At 29.5% G+C, this 19,533-nt stretch overlaps 1 protein-coding gene across 1 annotated transcript; it reads left to right on the forward strand.

Annotated features, from left to right (window-relative positions):
• The first annotated feature begins 211 nt into the window (after positions 1-211).
• On the forward strand, positions 212-15,593 carry LOC130815840 (probable pectinesterase 53). The gene is made up of 5 exons (XM_057682343.1): positions 212-798; positions 1,390-1,579; positions 3,826-4,032; positions 7,744-7,979; positions 15,202-15,593. The coding sequence occupies exons 1-5, from the start codon at positions 425-427 to the stop codon at positions 15,347-15,349; spliced, it is 1,155 nt and encodes a 384-aa protein (XP_057538326.1). The 5' UTR covers positions 212-424; the 3' UTR covers positions 15,350-15,593.
• The last annotated feature ends 3,940 nt before the right edge of the window (positions 15,594-19,533 follow it).

Below are 19,533 nucleotides of genomic sequence, written 5' to 3' on the forward strand. Positions count from 1 at the left end.
CAAACAAAAAATAAAACTAATTAATGTAGCCGCAAGATATATGATACTCGATCATACAATCTTATTGTGAAAATTTGAGCTTACTGTAATCAAAATAAGTTAGAATAACCATAAAACCTATTTCAAGATCAAATCGAAACCGTATTTTTGCATTATATGTTGGTTGAAAAAGTAGTTTAAACGTGGAGTCTTTGTGGCCTACATTCCTCACCTGTGAATCCTTATTCTCTCCTTCTCACTTGGTTGTGCATTGTTGTCAGCAGAAGCACCCGTGACCTCTATTTTCATTCCCTTACAATAAAAAACAAACTCACTTTCCACGTAAAACAACATACTTCTACTTATCATTATATATAAACTCACATTTTCCCACTCTTTAAACTCATCAATTTCAACATTCCCTCCATATTCTTCACCCTATAATATGTCTAACAATAAATTATTCCTTTCAATTCTATTATTTCTTTTCATACATTGTTCCATCAACCCAAAAATAAGCCATGGTAGAGTAGTTAGTAAACATAAACATGGTAAACAAAGTATTCCTAAACAACTAACCATTAATATGACCCAAAAATATAACTCAGAACAGCAATTTATGAAATGGGTTAATTTTGTTGGTAGTCTTAAACATACCATCTTTAAATCCGCTAAAAATAAGATTTTTCCTTCATACACTTTAATTGTTAGTAAAAACCCTATTGCTGGAGATTTTACTACTATCCAAGATGCCATTGATTCTCTCCCTCCCATTAATCTTGTTCGAGTTGTCATCAAAGTTAAAGCTGGAATTTATGAGTAAGTTTTTTTTTTTTTTAATTTTTATTTTTAAATTTTCTTTATCTTGGTTAGAACTTAAATTAAAATTTTCTGTTTTATGAAGCATAGTTTTTGGTTAAACCCATATGTTAAATAGCTTATCTTGTATGAGACCGTCTCATCAAAAGGCAAATTCGTATAATTATTCTATTTTTCTAAGTGATCACTTTAAAATTATAAACGATCAATTCAATGGACTAATTATATATGCGCAAATCCAATAGAATTAAGTTTCATTATAAGACTGTTTCAATTATTAATTATGTTAGTTAAACACAATCCTATATAAAAGAGAATTTAAACCCGAGCCAACCAATCTATAGCATAGGTTATTTGATTAAAATTATCAATACTAAATTATAACATATAACACAAAAGAATAAGGATCGAGTTTATTTTGAATACCCTCAAGACGCATGCTTGGCCCAACTGTTATTTATTAAAGGTAATAATAGTTTAAAGGTGATTAATTTCTTTGATCACTAGTTTGATAATATAAGATTTGCAAAATTGAATTATATATTTGATTCACATAATAATAAGTATTTAATTTTGGCATTATTATATCAGGGAGAAGGTGAATATACCACCATTGAAGTCATTCATAACAATAGAAGGGGAAGGAGCAGAGAACACAATAGTGCAATGGGGAGATACAGCAAAAACAATTGGGCCTAGAGGAATACCAATCGGTACTTACGGTTCTGCCACGTTTGCTGTCAATTCTCCTTATTTCATGGCCAAGAACATCACGTTCAAGGTTATTACCTTTCTTTGTCTACTTTCAAATCTTTAGTGTCAAATTTTAAGTTAACAAATAAGTTTATAAGCTTCTACAATATGTGGAGTTTAATATGTAGATATATATAAATAAAATTTTGAAGAATGATGAAGAAAAATATATTTTGTTTGAGAAAAATATATAAATATTATATATTTTAATGAAATATAATAATTACTATGGATAATAGTACTATTAAGTAAAATATTTATTTATGTAATTAGATTTTTCATTCCTTGATTTTAGGTAATTTATAAATGTGTACTTTGACTTTGTATATTATTTTTGTTAAGTTTGATTTTGTAAAGATGTTGAACAAGATTTGTTAGGCATAATCATAGGCTTCTCTTAGCTATATATTGTACTCCATTTTATTAATGGTGGTGAATATGTTAAATTAAAACCCCATTTTTTATCTTGTGGTATTATCTATTTAACCTCTCCTCCTCATCCATCGGAACATAACGAGTATGCAGAACGTAGACATCGCCATGTTGTTGAAACTGGTCTTTCTCTGCTCTCTCATTCTAAATTATTACCACTAAAATTTTGGCCTTTACCCTTCACTACCACCACATATCTCATTAATTAATAACCCACTTCCACACTTCAAAATAAGTCTTCTTTTTTTTTTTTTTTGTGTTTTTCAAAGTGATCTAAATTATACTAAACTTCGTTTTTTTTATTGTCTATGTTTACAAGTTACTTAAAAATTTTTTTATGCAAAGTTCGCCCTAAAAGTATACAAAAACTTTTTTAATGATCTTTTAAAATTCAATTAAATAATAAACTAATTATATGAATGAATTGAGTTGATTTTGAGTAGCTTCAAACTAATTTATTTAGTTTTAAATTTAACCTGATTCAAATAATATTTGATAATTTAAATCTATATATACTCCCTCTAATTTACTACTAATGTCTCATTTGCTTTACGCACTCTATCCAATGGACTTATTTAATCCTTAATATCTTTAATTATGCATAATTAAAAATTATGGAAAATTGATATAAATAATCCTTACATTGAGACGAATCAAAAAAAATCTCACTTGACTATGTTTTAAGTTATAAATAATAATAAAATACAAATGAAGAGTAAGAGATGAATAGTGGCTAAAAAGCAAATGACACATTACTAGTGAATTGGAGGGAGTATATATTTTTTAAATGATTGGTTACTTATGTATAAAATGTTTTTTGCAACAATTAATCTTTTCAAGATTGTTATTTAGGTATATAAAATTAATGTATTAAAATCATTTAAATACTTACCTAATTTAGCTTTAAATTTATTAAGGTAAATAATTAGTTCTTATACAATCATTATAGCCTTTTTAAATTAATACATTTTACAAGGTATTAAGAAGTCACTATTTATCAATTTTCCAGCTTTTTATTACTATAGTTTTTATTTTTATAATGATTTCAGATATGGTAATATAAGACAAACCTCTGAGTTAGCACGAGTTAATTCAATTAACTTAGGCTTTTTTGGTTTGCAACATGTTTGCATGTGACTATTTTACGTGACTTTTTGGTTGGGCGTATGTACTCGACTCATCCTCCCAACTCTTCTTCCATTTGCGTAACTTATTTTGATATCATTCAAATTTCCAAAAAGATTCAAAAAATTCTGTTATACAATCTATTGTACGATAAACAAAATTTTAATTTTGCTCATATTAAATTTAAGAAATACTCAAAATTTTTTTGTTAATTTTATATTTAATTGATCATAAAATATATATTATAATTGAGTTTTACCAATACAATATGAATATTAGTATGTTAGTATGATACATTCAAACTAAATACTTTAATATTTTTTTAATATTTATATTTTTGACTTTTGTGTGTTTGTCAACTCTTAATTTTCTTTGTAATTATTTCCGGTTAATTAAGTTGATAATTATACGGAAAATATTATGAAATTAGTTCTTAAGAAAATCTTTTAAAAATTTTATTTGACTTTAATTTTTCTTTTTGCATCGGTAATCAATTTAAATGTCAAACTATAAACAGTGAAAGTATAAGCTTGTGCAAGTAAAACTATACAAAGATATCGCACCACTTGTAGTGAGATCGTTTTTTTAGTGAAACCTTAGTAAAAAAAAGGCTTAAATTTTAAATAATGATTTGAGATCCAAATTTTTTAAATTTAAATTTATTTCAGAAAAATTATTATCTTTTTTTTACAAACTCTCTATATAATGTTAATGCAGAATACAACACCAGTACCAAAACCAGGAGAACAAGGAGTTCAAGCAGTGGCATTCAGAATATCAGCAGATACGGCAGCGTTTATAGGGTGTAGTTTCTTGGGAGCACAAGACACCCTTTATGATCATGTTGGCAGGCATTATTACAAAGATTGCTATATTGAGGGTTCTGTTGATTTCATCTTTGGTGATGGTCTCTCTCTTTTCGAGGTAATTTTTACTTAAAATTTATCTCCTTGTTTTTTCAATGCCAGACGAGAAAATTGAGGCAAACATTTCATGGAGAGATATAATTCTAAAATTATATATTATGGAAGGATGAACTTAATGACTTATAAAATATACACTGAATTTGTCAATATTGAAAGTTTAATTAAATATTAAATACCCATTCAATGTATACAAAATACTGGGACATGTTTTGTTTGAGATTTTAAAGATAGATATAACATTCTACATAGGTACCTTAGAAAGAATTTAGCTTATGTTTTTTTTGAAAATGTAAACCAACTACTCTATTTATCTCTTTTATTTTATTTCAAAAACATAAAATTATTTGATTAATTTATAGTGAGAGAATAATGCAAATATTATATAGACAAAGATATATGTAATGGAGATAGAAGAAAGAAAATAAAGTGTAGATGATAATATTGTAGAAAATCATAATGCACAAATAATAATGTAGTGATTTGTGTTTGGAGTTTTGAATACTTGATTTGTATTAATTAATAATAAGAAGTAGTACCTCTATTTATACAAGTAATCAGGACTAAAATAAGAAAACGAAATATTACGAAATATATACTTAAGAAAACTAATTAAATCAGAATAATATAAAATATAAAATAAAATATTCTACTTTCCTACACTCCTCCTCAAATTAGGTCTCGGGATCACCGAAACTGAACTTGTACAGTAATTTTCAAGTCTTCGAATCCAATCGCCTTTAATAGAAAATCCACTAGTTAATCTTTTGATTTTACAAATGAAATTATGATCATCTCTTCTGCAAATTTTCCATAATTAACTTTCAATTTTTCGGATTTAGATAAAAGGTCAAGAAATAAAGTGGGTTGGTTTTTTTTATTATTTGGGTCAAAGATTCGAAATTTGGGTTCTGGTCTTAATTGAGTTTTGGGTTTAGGTTTTATGGGTGGGGTAAGATTTTTCTTTTTTCTTTGTTTTGTAAGAAGGGATTTTTGTAAGGTAAATGGGTAGGGGATTTTCGTGAGGGAAATTGGTAGGATTGATTTTTGTGGGTCATGGGATTTGCGTGGTTCAAGGGAAATGGGTAGGATTGATTTTGGAAAGTAAACTCTTGCCCCAATTATTCCCAACTCTATTTTGACTTGCTTTTTCTCAATCCCTTCAATATTTGAATTGAGTATATGTATAGAGAAAGAAGCATTCAAACTCTTGTAGATGTTGACCACATTTTCCACATAAGGGGCTTGTCTCAATTTTTTGTTGAGAATTTCAGGCGTTGGCCAGTCATCGTGTGGAAGGTGCTTGGCTGAATTTGGTCTTCTACCGGTTCGGTTTATCTGAGTATTGGTGGCGTTCTTCCATTGTTGAGGGTGGGCCGTGGGAGGTTGTTGAGTTGTCTCCTTAGTTTTCTTTTGACTCTTCTCCATTGTCTCTATTTCTTCCCCTCGCGACCTCACGTTGAATAGGTTCATTTACGAGAGGTAGCGAAATTGGTCCGAGAATGAATTGAATTCTTGTCCATAGTTCGTGAGCGGTGGTAGTGTAGTCAAGAAAACAATCTACAAGGTCTCTGTCAATATTTTCGATGATCCATGACATCACCATACTATCATTTTGCTCACATTGTTCGTTTGTGGTGGTCGTTGGGACCATTGTAATTTGATTGAGCCTTCCCCGACCACTAATTTCGGTCTTCATTTCTTTACACCACTTGATGTAACTTTGGTACTTTAGTTTTTTCGATACTGTTGATCTTGTATTGATTTTTTGGTTAAATTTTTGGAAGAGGAAGAACATTTGTTCCACATATGCCATTGAAATCATTTTTTTTGGTTTGTTTTTTTTGGTTTGGTTTGATTGTTTTTTGTTTTGATTTGGTTTTTGTTTAGACTAATTTTGGTCAATTATGATCAATGATAAATTACAGAGAGATTTTTTCTGTCCAGGAAAACCTTACAACGCTGATATCATGTAGAAAATCATAATGAAGAAATAATAATGTATAGATTTGTGTTTGGAGTTTTGAATACTTGATTTGTATTAATTAATAATGAGTGGTACTACCTCTATTTATACAAGTAATAAGAACTAAAATAAGAGAACGAAATATTACAGAATACTAAACTTAAGGAAACTAAATCAGAATAATATAAAATATAAAATAAAATATTCTACTTTCCTACAAATATAGACCAAAGCCCAAAAATTACACGTACTTCTAACAAAATAAAAATTCAAAATAAATAACACAAATTCTTGTGAGAGACCGTCTCATTGAGAGTAGGCCGGCCCATTATATATTTTTAAAAATATTATAAGTAGGCATTAAGAATGATGTAAGTAGACATTTAAGATATTGAAAGTAGGCATTTAAAATACGGTAAGTAAGCATTAAGAACAACGTAAGTAGGCATTAAGAATATGGTAAGTAGGCATTAAGAATATGGTAAGTAGACATTAATCTTTAATGGACTGGACTTGAGATACGTCTTTCAAGAGGGCTTGCTGATTAAATAATACAATAAAATTAAAGAACAAAGAGAGTGAAAGGAGTTAAATGTGTTATTCCTACTTTCACAAACACCCTCTTGTGCTCAAATATATAGTTGATAAACCCAAGTCATTATCTTATGATCTCCTTTATATATGTATTTAAGAGTATTGTTTTCTTCAAAAAGTATGATAGTGAATATCAAACCTGAAAGGAAAAATAATTATTAGACTAGTTTATAATTCTAACAAGTTTATTTGATTATTTTGATGATTGGAATACATGTATTTAACTCGTGATTAGATTATGTTTAATTAAGAGGATAACAAATTAGTGCTAGCTCATTTCATCACAGCCACAGCTTTATTTAACAAAGATAAACTAAAGATAAAAAAAATATGGTATAGAAATTTTTGGAGTTAGTCCCTTTGATTCGTTGGATGGAATTATTTTATTGTCTTTATTTATGTTCTTTTCAAAAGTTGTGTAAAGAGAAGTCCAATGACTTAACTTTCACAAGCTAATCATGAAAAAACAATTCCATGCAAAAGGCTCTTAACAAATTTTCTAAGCGGAAAGTAGAAAAAAAATAACGTGAACTTTCTTGTGATTATAAAGTCCATATATATATATATATATAATGTATATACTCCTCAATTACATTAATTATGAGTTACTTTATGTATTGATTTGATTTTAGTATAGGAGTGGAATTGTCATCTTATAAATGTATTGTTGAAGAAAAAGAGAAAATGAGTGTGGATGAGATTTGATTTTGAAATTATGACATAATAAAGAAAACATAAATCAAAATAAAAGAAATATTGATTCAAAATGATAAATATAAAAAATGAAATAGACAGAAAAAATATTCAGTAAACAACTAAAAACTTTGAAGCTTCCAAGAAAGGTAAACTAAACATATTTTTTAGTTTTAATGCTCTATTTTAAGATGAAGACCATGTGCTTAGAAGCGGATCCCAAAGAAAATCAAATGATGTTAATGTCTTAAATATTGTTTTTAAAATATGTTGATAATAATGCTTGAACCTGGGACAATGTTGTATACCAATTTAACCAACTTAACCAGTACCCTTGTTAAAATATTTGAAGATACAATTTGTTAAATGCTGTTAGTTGACAGCATTGAATAAAGCTACATTCGCTCCTCGGTGTTAATGGGATGAATTGATTGAAAGAAATGTATGTATGGATGACAGGGATGTCATGTGCATGCAATAGCACCAAAATACGGGGCACTAACAGCACAAGGAAGGCATAGCATGTTGGATGATACAGGGTTTTCGTTTGTAAATTGTAAGGTCACGGGCTCAGGAGCTTTATACCTTGGTAGAGCTTGGGGACCCTTCTCTAGGGTTGTCTTTGCTTATACCTACATGGATAACATCATCCTCCCTACTGGCTGGTACAATTGGGGTGATCCTAACCGTGAAATGTATGTTTTCCTTCCTTCACTCTTTTTTCTTTTTAACATTATTGCATCAACTTTATATTTGTCTCATATGAATTTCATCTAGCGGCATTTTTAACATAAGTATATATAAACGGAGTTTTTATAACAATAACTATTATGGGTTATGAATTTTGAGTTTAAGAAAGGTACTGAAATTTGTAATATGGAAAAAATCACCCGATTAATTGAATATACTACCAATATATATGATCGGCCACAATACTAATTCTAATATGTGCTTCCGAGAGGGTGAGAGGAGGATTGCATGAAGGAAGCTTGTGCCTAATGCAAATGGCTAGAATATCATTTGTTTTACATGATTGTTAAATTTATCAATGAGGAGATAATGTCTGCTTTCACATTTAATGTCTAAAAGGCTACGATATTAAATTTTAACCATTAACTTAATGAAAATTTTGTTGAATTGGTCTTTCATCAGTTCGACTTATATACAGATACACTATATCACATAATAAAACATGGCAATGAGGTGTATGCATTTGTGTTAGATATAGTACAAGCATGCCCTAGCTTAGTGTGTGATGCTAGTAGAATAAATTGCATATATAAAGCAGCTTTACAAACTCAATTTATGTACTAGAGTTAATATGTATTTGTCTATACCAAGCTAAATTACAATAAGAAAGTACCAAGTTGTACTAAATTAAACATAAGGTATTAAGGACCAGACCTCTTGGCGTACACGAGTAGCATGAAACTAAACACAAACGTACCAAGTTGTTCTAATAGTCTAATACAAGTAGAGCATATTTAAAGACTTGCTTAATGCATTCCATTAGCTAAGTAAGAGTATTTTAAGCACAAGGAACAGACCTCTTGGAGATTTTAGGAACAAAAAATGGATTTCCTGCAAACTTTACCATTATTATTACAGCCAGTATCTTGAGAAATCGTCTCTTTGAGAGACATATCTCAAGTCCAACCCAGTTAAGGTTAATGTCTACTTACCGCATTCTTAATACCTACTTACATTATTCTTGATGCTTACTTTCAATATCTTAAATGTCTACTTACATCATTCTTAATGCCTACTTATAATATTTTAAAAAATATATAATGAGCCGGTTCAATTAAAGATGGTCTCTCACAAGAAGTTGTGTTATTATCATGAGTCTATACTATCATAAGTGGGCATACATCTTTGCCTAATAAGTGTTATCGGAGAAATACGATATGCACACATTTTATAAGGCAATGGGATACCATCTTAAAACCATATAACTATGAGAAGAAGGGCTCCAATGACTTATAAAGTGTGCAAACCATCTTTATTTATCGGTGTGGAACAAAACATTCCAACACCCGGCCCCTTTGACATGTGAACCCCCGTTTAGTTCGCATGTAGAAGTAATTAATTAGGATAAGAATACCATTCTTTTCAAACCTACCATTTTTATTTTTGATCGAACTATCGCTTCGGATACCATGTTAAAATAGGCTGAACTCGAAAAAAGCGATTTGTATCTATTTTGAAATAAATTTTTGTAATTCGAATAACATATTTGACGCTAAATATGTCATAAACTCGGTAACATATAGTCTAAAACAGAGCAATCGCTCAAGATCAACCATTTTAGATTATCTTGACCATATTTAAATTTGATGTATTTTGTATATCAATGAGAATGTTATTATTGAAGAGTGAAAAAATTGGTATAGTAATAGTATTTTCTTTAGAATTCAATAATTTTTTTACTTCAAATAGATTATTAAAAGTACGGAATTACAATATTTTAAACCATCTTAAAGTTAATAATTTAGATTTCACATAAAATCTAATAATTAATAATAATATGACATCATACGCAGAGAGAAGAAAAATATTAAATCAAAATTAAATAGTTATTCAAAATGAAACAAAACCCAAATACTTTACTTTAAAAGAATAGAGGGTATGCCATAGTCTATGAAGAAGGTATAGTGGTGGCACTAACCTCATAAAGGTTGTTACTTTTGAACCCAACCCATACATAGAAACTTATACTATATATTCCTCCACATAATTCCAATCTTTTACTTCCCTCTCTTTATTTAATCTTTAATTTGTGGTACTATATTTATCACCTACTACCTCATTCTCCATAATTAGCTATGTAGTCAGAGTCCACTAACCATGCAAGTGTATAATATTTAATCATATTAGTTTAATAATCATTTTAAATTGATCATTAGCCAACCTAAAAAGTGCTTAGATTCACTTATTTGTCACCTTATTGTAGATTGTCATTCTATTAGCAAAATGTGTATTACCTAAATATTTGTTTAAAAAATTCCAACCATCTAACTTTGGCTTCAATATGTTAAAAAATTTCATACGTACGGGTCTGATTCTATTTTTAATTTTGATCTAAACGTGATCAATTCTAACTTTAAAGTGATTAATTTAAATCTAAAATATAGAATCTTAATGTATCAATTATTATCTTTTTAATTGATCACTTTTGTGTTAAAAGTGATCAATTCTGACCTTACAGTAATCAATTTCATGTATATAATTTTACTTGGATCAATTACGACTTTGTCAAAGTGATCAATTTTGGCCTTAAAATGATCAATTTTAACCTTAAAGTGATAAAATATATGAAATATTATAAATAATAATGCGAAATACAAATTACAATTAAAAGGAATTTGTATTTCCCCTTTGATGATGGCTAAAAGATAAACTTATAAAATTAAACTAAAGAAATTGAAGATGCTTTTGTAATGAATGTTATTACCCGGAAACTTGATACAAGTTGTAGGCATGTGCTTACTTTTCTTTTGTGATATTTCCTCCACAAAGGTACTTGGGTTTGAACTTGAAAATTCACAACAAATTACAAACAACTCAATATATCCTTAGTACTTAGGTTATATAACTAAACAACAATGTATTTGAATAAATTATAAACTTGAAAGACTAACAAAAAATTTATAAATCTTTATGAAAAACACAAAGCAAGAGAAAAAGTAAGGATATAATAGAATTCATAAATTAGTGTGTATTACATCCTTCCCTAAGACCTCTATTTATACAAGTCTTAGAACACCAAAGGGTCATGACTCAATTAATCACCATTGATGATCCAACATAATGACCATTCATCAATACCATGTGTATTGTGGTATTCATTGCATTAATATAACATCAGATGAAGGATGAAACAAGAAAGTAATCCAATGCACATTGATCAAAGAAGACGAAAAGACACATTGAACTGATCAGCACCTAAAGCTGAGTCGACTTTAGGCCCAGCTCATAGGAAAGCCAAATCGGCGTTTCTTGCCGACTCAGTTTCCTGTTTTTCCTTTTGTCCTTCCCTTTGACCTCTTTTGAACCTTGCATTTTTATACATTTTGTCCCACAACTATTTGTAGTACTTGATAATATATCTTAGGAATTAATATACACTAGATGTTCAACATGAAGTGATCAATTTTAACATTAGAGCGAATAATTTTGACTTGATAACTAAACAGATTAAAAATAATTAATTACAAACTTACATTGATCATTGCTTATAGTGCTAAACAATAAGTCATCACTTGTATGATGATCAATTATTATAACTTATAATCTTAAAAGGATCTTTAAAGAAATCATTTATAATCTTAAAATGGTTAATTTTAACTGTCAAGTCATAAATTATGAATTGATCATTTGTAACTTTTAAAGATATCATTTTTTACCTTAAAGGTATCAATTATATCTTAAATTGATTCTTTAGTGATTGTATATTATAATTTTTTAAAAAATTTAAATTGAATCCACTGCGCTACGTACTCTATCATATGAGTGGTCTCACCATAAAAAAGTCTCCCACAAATGCCTTTGAAACTTAATAAACGTTTCCATAAATTTAATGTTCGAATTTTTTTGGACAAATATAATGCGTATAGATTAATACTAACCACCTATCCTTCTCTAGTTTTGCTAGATTTATATTTTATAAGAAAAAATTTAATTTTGGAAAGTTAATTTTGGTCCATCGTTAATGGAAAAATAAGACAAATGAAAATAATTAAAGACCAGTTTGTGAATGAATGACATGAATAGAGGATAATCGATATGATATATAAATCTACGGTCTCATACAAAACTTACTGTTTCTATATATAGAAAAGTAGTTAAACAGTAGTGCATCATATGAATGAGAGTTTATTACATAGTAACTTCGTCTATTTTTTAAAAAGAAATTTAAAATTTTAAAACCTTTCATTTTTATTTTATTGGATAACAAAAATCACACATTTTAATTAATATATAAAAGTCTCATCATTAAATTATTTATTTATCTAAAAATATTTCGGTCGCCCTTTTTTATTGCATTTTAAAGTTTATATAGCTGCACCAATTAAAACTCCTTATTATAGCACGAAGTACCTGCATCAATAAAGGGTCACAGTAACTAATATATATTAACATGTAAAGTAACCAAAAACTGAAATGAAAGCCTTAAAGAGGGTTTAATAATGAAAAAAAAATGAAAAATATAAGTAAAGATGAACACAACTGTTTTATTAGGTATCTTGGATACCTTCCCCTCAAATGTAGTTTTATTATAAATAATTCAACAATACAATTATAATAAACCTTTCTTAGCTTAAGAACAAACCTCTCAACATTACAAAATATTGGAACAAAGTAAGAACACTTTTAAATTTCTAACAATGTACTAGACTACTCTCAAGGAGTGTTTCAAGGAGTGTTTGGTATGAATACTAAAAAAGTAATGGAAAGGGGATTTGTTAACAAGAGTAACGATAATAGTAAATGTTATTATTATAGGTTGTTTGGTATATATTAAGAGAAAGGGAAACAATTTCTCGTGAATTCTTTAATTAACTACTCATAATCGTCCTTCCTCTTTCCTCAATATAAAAACCACCTCAATGTCAATTAAACCACCAACCCCAAGTCATGGAGCACCTATAACACCTTCAACATCACTATAAAATCACCGGCCCACTGCACCACCAGCCCACCACTACCACCATCGTCAACTATAAAGTTAATTTTGCCGAGAAATTTGCTCAGTTAAAAAAATTAAGAAAAAACTTCAAAAAAATTTATAAATAAGCCAAGATTGAGAATGAAAATTACCAAACTTATTCAATCTTCAAAAGTAGAAATCATGTTAGAGATAATGAATTGTAGAATTTTCTTTGAAAATTAGAAAAAGCAACTATAACTGCAATTGAATATCAAGCTAATAAAATTGACAAAGATTAAGGTAGGAGATGAGAGAAAATCAAGCTAAATTGTGGAAAAAGTGAGATTAATAATCATAATTTCAAGGAAAAATTGTCGAGAATAATCCCATCTATTGACGATCCGCTGTGAATAATCCGTACTATCGATTATATATGAATAATCCCACCTTTTCACAATTTTTGCTCGTGGCACCCCCTGGAAAAAAGTGACCGGCTAATGTAGGTTTCCATGTAGCTGTTGCAGGTATTATTCTCATTCCTTTTTATTTCTTCATCTTGTTCACCCATCTTCTTCCTTAACTCTAACTTTCTTCATTCTTATTCTTCTTCTTCACCTACTTTTTTCATTTTGGTTCTTCTTCTTCTTCTTCACCTTACCTTCTTCACCCATCTTCTTCATTTTTTTATTTCTGAAAATATGAACTCCAATACCAACATCAAGCGAGCAAACTACATTGGTTTACTTCTTGGTTTGAAGATGATTGTTTGGAATATGAAGATGGAATTTGAAGATGAAAGAGGAATTTGAAGATGATGGTTTGAAAATAGATTTCTAAAGAGATAGATGAAATAAAGGGGATAGAAGAAATAAAATCCACATGAAAACTTGCATTAGCCGGTCATTTTTTTTCAGGGGTGCCACGAGCAAAAATAGTAAAAAGGTGGGATTATTCATAAATAATCGATAGTACGGATTATTCACAGCGGATAGTTAATAGATGCAGTTATTCCCGACAATTTTTCCTAATTTTAATTGAATATCATCACAAATCAAAGAAATAGATAAAGTAATGCATCTTTTCAGTTTTAATCCCTAAAAATTTCAATTGCATGCAAGAAAGAAAATTAATTAATAAAAAATAAAAAAAAATTGAGAAGACAATATCAACCTAATCATCAATGATGGTTTTTGATATACAATCATAAGAGGAGAAGTGTTAATTATGGCGTTTTGAGAAAAAAGAAAATTACAGTAATTGTTTCTCCAACTATTTGAGAGGTAACAAAGTGGAGAAACGAATACCATCAAGAAATGGTAACGATTACCTCAACATCCTTTCCAAACATTTGGTAATGGTGACAATTAATTGATTTTGTTTCCGATCTTAAAAATTTTGATACCAAACAACCCCTCAATATGTGTGTTTGTGGTGATCTTTGTTTTATGAATGATACTCCTTTTATAGAGGAAATGAGTATCCTTCTTAGAACCTCTCAATTACTCACCATAAAGCACAATTAACACCCCAAATAACTATAACAATAAACATTACAATAAACAATAGAGTAATGCACCACATTATTGCATAATCACTACAAATTCTGACCAAAATAGAATCCAATGCTGACCGCTCAACTCTCGCTCGGTCGAGCGAGCCTCCAGTGAAGCTATTGTCTCATTTGCACATTTTGCTCGACCAACACACTTCCTCGACTTGTCGAGCGACCCCACATCAGGTCGAGCAAGCTACAAATAAACTCTTTCTTGTTGCTTTGACCAAGCAACCTTCAAGCCATGCCTTAATTCATTTAAGGCATTGTTCACACCACTAGTGAAGCCTCATTTACCCCACGTTTATCACTTCATCAATCGTTCCAAACCTTAGACCTACACAACTTGACATATCCTCACCATCCTCTTTTAATGTACATAATAAGACATGGTCGACAATATGTTTAAAGTTAACGTTATTATTAAGATTATTGGCACTTGCTTTAACAAAAACTATGTTAGATAAAAAAAAATGATATAAATGTGAGATTTTTATATGTTAAATAACAGAAGAGATTATCGAATTGGGTAAAAAGAGATATTTTAATTTTAATTTTAATTTTTCTTTTTAAAATTGTATTTAAAATTTCTTCTATAATGTAAAAATGTCATCAAAAATATTGCAACCAAAAAAAGCCAAAGCATCAAGTTGTAATTAACTATGTAAAACATGAAATGTGACTATGAATATTATTGGTGGGTATTATTATGTAGGACGGTATTCTATGGACAATACAAGTGCACAGGGCCAGGGGCAAGTTTTTCCGGGAGAGTGTCATGGTCAAGAGAACTTACTGATGAAGAAGCTCAACCTTTTATTTCTCTTAGCTTCATTGATGGTTCTGAATGGGTTACCTTGTAAATTTTCTTTCTATAATATCCATCATTAATCAAATATATAAAATATCCCTTTGTCCCTTTGAGTTTGTAATGAGAATGATATTTCTCCTCACAACATTTCACTTTTAGTAGAAATCTCAAAGGAACAGTGGAGTATTTGATAATTAACATGAGTTCTTCAAATTGCTTTTTTATGTTAACCTTACAATTTTATTTATAACATACTTGTTTAGAAACTTCCAACTTTGTAAATCCTAAGATATATCCATTGTTAATTAATGAACAAATTGGATAGATCATATTATTGCAAAATTTAAGTGTGCTTGATGAAGTCTCAATAAGTTTTTTGTTCTTATGACTATTCAATTCTATACGATATAAATAAATTTGTATTTCAGGTTGATTTCTGTAAATAGATATATATATATATTGAGAGGAAGTTAGTCCCCAATTTATATAAACTATGGTATGAGTCATTTGATTTAAAATATATTAAATGTAGTAGTCAACTTGATTCAACACATATAAAGAGTTAAACGCTTGACTTACATTTAAAGTTCAAACTAAACCAAAATGACAAATTGGAGTATAGCTAGATTCTAAGCTACAACTTGTGTACTTGTTATTTTCTCTCGATTAGTATTATTGTTTTGTTCTGTTATATTTTTTCCAATCACATCATGAATAAAGGTCAAAATTGTTAAGAACTAGGAAAAATACAAGGAAAAAAGTAGTATAAGAAATTGATATCAAATTAGTATATCATTGCGTATCCATACAATACAAGAGTGTTGCTTATTTATACTACAAATAGCAACACTATTCATGTACTGTTTAGGTACTATTCATAGAGATAACCATTGTTCTTCTCAATGCATTCATACACTATTTTTGTCTACTTCTAACAAAAATGATTAAATAATAAAATCATATAATCGAACGTATTAGGCCTATTTGGAGACAAACAACAATAAAGATAAGGAAAATCAAATATTAACAAATTCACTTTTTACTCATCAGGCACAAATAATTCAATATTTTCATTATTTTCAAATAATCTAATTTATGCTAAAAAATTCCAACTCATACTTGCCCCCTTCTCCCACTACTATACTAGGTTCTCCCTTCTAGCCACCATCCACCAACATCCTTGAAATCGCCCACCAACAAAAACCAACCTCACCAACACCTTGACTGACAACGTGCTTTATTATACGATAACAACTTTTTTTTAACGAGCATGCTTAGATTGGATGTAAATATTTAAAGGATAAAAAAAATTCAAAGTAAGAAAACATTGTTAAATGACAATTTAGTGAAATTTGATTGTTGTAGAGGTAGAAGAATGGTTGCAAAGTAATGAAAAATGAAGGGAACTCTCAATTTTGTGGGATAAATATTTACCCTAGGAGAGGGTGGAGGTATATATTACCTCCGTGATAGGGGAAATCATCTTCTTTTTACATTATTATTTTTATTTCATACTCATTTTACCTTCTTCACAACTATCTCAACTATTTCAAATGTATATCTATTTGCTTTCATTTCATTAGTTTGACTTTATTTCCCCCCTTAAATATTTACATCCAATCCAAGCATGCCCTAAATATTATTTTTCACACCATGAATCAAAAGGTTTTTTTGTTTTCTTTTTTTTTTTTCCTTTTTTTTCATTTTGTTGGTTAATTACATGTTTAATTTAATTTTGATCATTGATTAGTTAATCAAACATATTTGATGCACTATAACTTGATATAGAATTTACTAAATATGAATTTTGGTCACCCAAATGTAGAAATCAATGTTTAGCACAATAGTTGAATTAAGGGAGCGTTTGGTATATAAAATTTATATGCAAGAAATCAATGTTTCATTCCATTTGTTACCTCCCATAAACATTCTGTATCAAAAATCATTATCCTCCTCCATCAACAAATTATACTGATTTGCTATTACTACATGTCTACATGCCGTTCTTCTTATTTCCATCTGCTTCTCTCTCTCCTCTTTTACTCAAAATTACTTACGTTTTTTTCTCATAATTTTTCTCAATACAACATTCATTATTAATTCATACATTTTGTATTCAAAAGTAACTGCAAGAATTAGAAGGATAGTTTACAAAAAAAAAAAATAAATAAAAAAAAAAGGACAAATAATGAGAAAAAAACTTCAAATAATATAACAATGGAAGAAGAAACTAAACTCCTTTTAAAACAATGGATCAAGGAAGATAGGCTTTTAAAGGTTATTTTGCACAGTTTGAAAAAAAATTATAATTAAGGCCAACTAATTATAATTTAAATTTATATACTGCAATTTCATAGCTTCCACTATTAGAGAGTGTATAATTTTACCCATTTCTTAAATATTGCTATCAATTTCACTGTATTATCACCTTTCCATTAGAGCAATCAAAAATTAAACCAAACTGTTGATTGTTGAAAAACTATACAATTGCAGAAGAATGAACAACAGGGAAAACAGAGAAATCAAACAAAAAGGAAGAAGAAGACTAATTTTATTAAGATTGAAAAAGCAATTAATTAAGAGTACAAGAGGGGAGAGGTCTATATATATCCCTTTTATTTTATATTTATATTAGAGCTAATAGGGGTATTTCTAGTATTATTAACACCCCCCCGCAAACTAGGGATGGATGACATTCCTAGTTTTGTTCATCAATTGATAATGCTGTTGTGATGGCAAAATCTTAGTTAAAATATCTGCCAATTGATTCTTGGTTGGTAGGTATGTGAGCTGAAGAAGTCCTTCTATAACCTTGTCTCTTGTAAAGTGACAATCTATGTCAATGTGCTTCGTTCTTTCATGGAACACAGGGTTCTTGGCGATGTGTATTGCACTAATATTGTCACAATGCAGTAGAACAGGTTTTAAAGAAGTGAGTTGAAGTTCTTCTAAAAGTCTGACTAGCCAAGTAACTTCACTTGCTGCAGATGCCATGGCTCTGTATTCTGCTTCACTTGATGACCTTGAAACGGTGCCTTGCTTTTTGGATTTCCAACTTATGGGGGAGGAGCCTAATAGTAAGATGTATCCTGTGATAGATCTTCTGCTGATAGGACATGAAGCCCAGTCTGAATCAGAATATGCTTGCAGATGTAATTGATCAGATCCTTTAATGATGATGCCTTGGCTGGACGTAGTATGTACATAATTCAATGTATGCTGGAGAGCTAAAGCATGTGGAATGCGAGGATTCTGCATAAACTGACTAAGGAATTGAACTGTATAAGCTAGATCTGGTCTGGTGTTGGTTAAGAAATTTAGCTTACCAACCATGGTTCTATAATAACTGGGATCGTCATATAAATGGCCCTGATCAGTGGACAATTTCAGATTTTGTGGGAAAGGAGTAACAACAGATGTGAAATGTTGTTGTTTTGATTCTTTGAGAAGATCTTTTGTAAACTTTGCTTGAGAAAGAAAAATGCCTGCATCAATGTAATTAACTTCCAAACCAAGAAAATAATGCAGAATTACTAAGTCTTTAATACTAAAAGTATCATTGAGATAATGCTTGAGTTGAGAAATACAGGCAATGTCATTTCCAGTTAATATAATATCATCAACATACACAACAACTATTGTAATGTTATGGCCATCCTTCTTTATGAAGAGGCTGTAATCATTTTTAGATTGAACAAAGCCTTGAGTTTGTAAAGAAATCATTAATTTTTGGAACCATTGCCTGGATGCTTGCTTAAGACCATATAATGACTTTTTAAGTAAACAAACCTGATTTTGTGGATTGGGAAAGCCATGTGGAGTTTTCATATATATTTCCTCATGAAGATCACCATGAAGGAAAGCGTTGTTAACATCAAGTTGAAATATATTCCAGTTATTATGGACAGCAATGGCAAGAAAATTCCTTATTGTGGCCATTTTTACAACAGGGGAGAAGGTTTCATTGTAATCAATACCATGTTTTTGATTATATCCTTTGGCTACTAACCTGGCTTTATATCGTTCAATTGAGCCATCAGCATGAAGTTTTATTTTGTAAACCCATTTACTTCCAATGGGTTTCTTACCTTTAGGAAGTTCAACAAGAGTCCAAGTGTTATTGGCAGACAATGCTTGTAATTCTTTCTGCATAGCATTGACCCACTTAGAATCCTGGGAAGCTTCCTTGTATGAAGTAGGTTCAGTAAAGGATGTAAAATGAGCCAAAAGGCATTG

The sequence above is a fragment of the Amaranthus tricolor genome, chromosome 6, assembly GCF_026212465.1.
Source record: "Amaranthus tricolor cultivar Red isolate AtriRed21 chromosome 6, ASM2621246v1, whole genome shotgun sequence".
Classification (NCBI taxonomy): Eukaryota; Viridiplantae; Streptophyta; class Magnoliopsida; order Caryophyllales; family Amaranthaceae; genus Amaranthus; species Amaranthus tricolor.